The sequence below is a fragment of the Eutrigla gurnardus genome (genome assembly GCF_963514095.1).
Source record: "Eutrigla gurnardus genome assembly, chromosome: 12".
In the NCBI taxonomy this organism is placed as follows: Eukaryota; Metazoa; Chordata; class Actinopteri; order Perciformes; family Triglidae; genus Eutrigla; species Eutrigla gurnardus.
Genome location: NC_139926.1, coordinates 4,658,389 through 4,660,609, shown reverse-complemented (window position 1 = coordinate 4,660,609; position 2,221 = coordinate 4,658,389). Strand labels below are relative to the sequence as shown.

The 2,221-nt window shown below is 38.9% G+C and overlaps 1 protein-coding gene across 1 annotated transcript in view; it reads left to right on the top strand.

Annotated features, from left to right (window-relative positions):
• Nucleotides 1–447: 447 nt before the first annotated feature.
• Nucleotides 448–2,221, top strand: part of neb (nebulin) — a gene marked incomplete at its 5' end in the record, with an annotated part of 95,054 nt that continues 93,280 nt past the window's right edge. The window contains 3 exons of the mRNA XM_084023114.1: nucleotides 448–504; nucleotides 1,718–1,825; nucleotides 1,922–2,029. Of these exons, the coding sequence (XP_083879240.1) occupies nucleotides 448–504; nucleotides 1,718–1,825; nucleotides 1,922–2,029 (273 nt within the window). The remainder of the gene's footprint in view (nucleotides 505–1,717; nucleotides 1,826–1,921; nucleotides 2,030–2,221) is intronic.

The following is a 2,221-nucleotide window of genomic DNA, read 5'->3' as shown; positions in this document are numbered from 1 at the left end:
TGTGGATAGACATGGAGATTATATGAAACAGGTTGTGTACCGCTGCGTGCTGTAGCAACTGATAGCAGAAAGAATATATTGCCATGTGAGTGTGATGAAAGAGTAAGAGCAGTCAGGCTCCAATAACAGGCTGGTAATGCTTCATTAGACTGCTGTAATAATTACTGGATATGAATACACCTCTATGGAGCTTACTTTTGTGTTAGTGGAGTCAGTTTATCAGATGTTACGACAGAGATGGCAACGCTCTTCTCTTTTATGCAGTTGATGGGCTATTTGAGGGCATTTTGACAGAAAAGCTGCTAATGTGATGCAGAGGAGAGTGACTCATACAGGAAGTGTTTATGGCAGGAAGTGCAGGAGCACCAGAGCTGTGGAAAAATCACCCTCAATCCAATAAGAAATATTGTGCTGTTTGAAACCACAGAGTCCTATTATTTGTAATATGTTGAGCAGATAACAACGACGACTGTCACTGAGCACAAGAGTTCTCAGAGCCTCCAGGTAACGCACCTCCTCCCAAGGGACAACAGTTAGACAGGAACCCCTCCCCCGCCTCCCCGCTGCTCCCTGTCTGCATGTCTCTGAGGAGAATCTGTCTGCTCACTTACCTTTTATACCAAACCTTACTAGAAGTCCATTACATGTCCGCATGAACTCTTTTTCAGTAATTCATGTTTTAGTAACATTTTCTATGACACCCAATTCTATAAACATAATTACATAAACATACATCAATGTATTTAATTACATAATTAATATAAATACAAGTCTATAAATATAACATTATAATAGGCTTATAGCACTACATGATCATATTACTTTTAAATATTCATAATTCTTTAGAATAACAATAAACAACATCAAGTATAAAACGTATAATAATATATTTTAATCACTGACTTTTGCAAGAATAATATTTTCATAATGCATAATGCATACTGGTCATTGTTTGCTTAAAGCACAGTAAAAATGTATGTTCTTGCTTAATTGTAATAATACGGCCACATTATTATGCATTATAACAGTGATTAAATATAAATTATATAATGATTTAAATGATGTAGATAATCATCCAGTCTATGTATAAACATTCAATATTTATTTCCTGCACTTTTTCTTTTGTTAACAACTTACTGAACCCTTGAGGTGTATATACGACATATTATATTAAACAATGAAAGCATGATAGGTATGTTTATAAAGCATGAGAGACATGGGCGTCATAGAAAGTACCACCAATCTTGCCATATCTGAGAATAAATGGCTTGTTGAGGCTTCCTGTGGCTTGGCTTCCTGACAGATGAGAAAAGTGTAATCCTCCTCATGTCCATGTTGCTGATCCTGGCGTTGCATGCAGGGAAGATGCTCTTAGTATACTGGAGATGTGGCTGTATGTTGCAACCCGTTACTCATGGTGTAAGACTTCATCCAGCATTATCTCAGCACAAAAGCACCATCCTAATGAGTTTCATGTAGAATATTGTGCTGATATGTTTGTACATCTTGCCTTATCATTGAAGGTGAGTTATTAGAGTCATAGGTAGGCATACTTGATAAGATCAGATCATCATTTAATTAACACATGTACCTTGAAACAGTAAACATGTCTCTGAGTCCTTCTCCCTGTCTTTGAGGAACTTTTACTTCCTGTAACCAAGGAGCCGAGGCCCTTGTGTTAGGTGGCTACTTAATTGTGTTTCCTGTCCTCCTCCAGTCTGGCTTGCCCACCAGGAAAGTCAGGAAGAAGGTCAAGGTGGATACGTCCAAGTTCATGACTCCTTACCTGGCTCACAGCCAGAAGATGCTGGAGCAGTACAGCCATGTAAGAACCACATAGTGGATATGGATATAGTTATTTCAATATCAGATGACTTACTGTGTTGCAGCTTTACTTAACTCAATTTGGTCTTCTTGACAGATCAAGTACCGGCAAGCGTATGACCTGTCCAGAGGGACACCTCCGGCCATCATCACTGATAGCCCTGAAATGATCCGCATCAGGAAGGCTCAGGAGCAGCTCAGCGAGGTACCACGTTTAACCCCACTCACGTCCTCTGAGCTTCAGGGCTCAGGGTTGGAAGCTGATTGGAATGGAAGATTGCTGATTTAAATCCATTAGTAAAATCATTTAAGGCAACTATTCTGTGGCCAGCAACACATGAATGTGGAGCGGAGATGCTGAACAAATTATTTTTATGTATTTTTTATGAATATATGT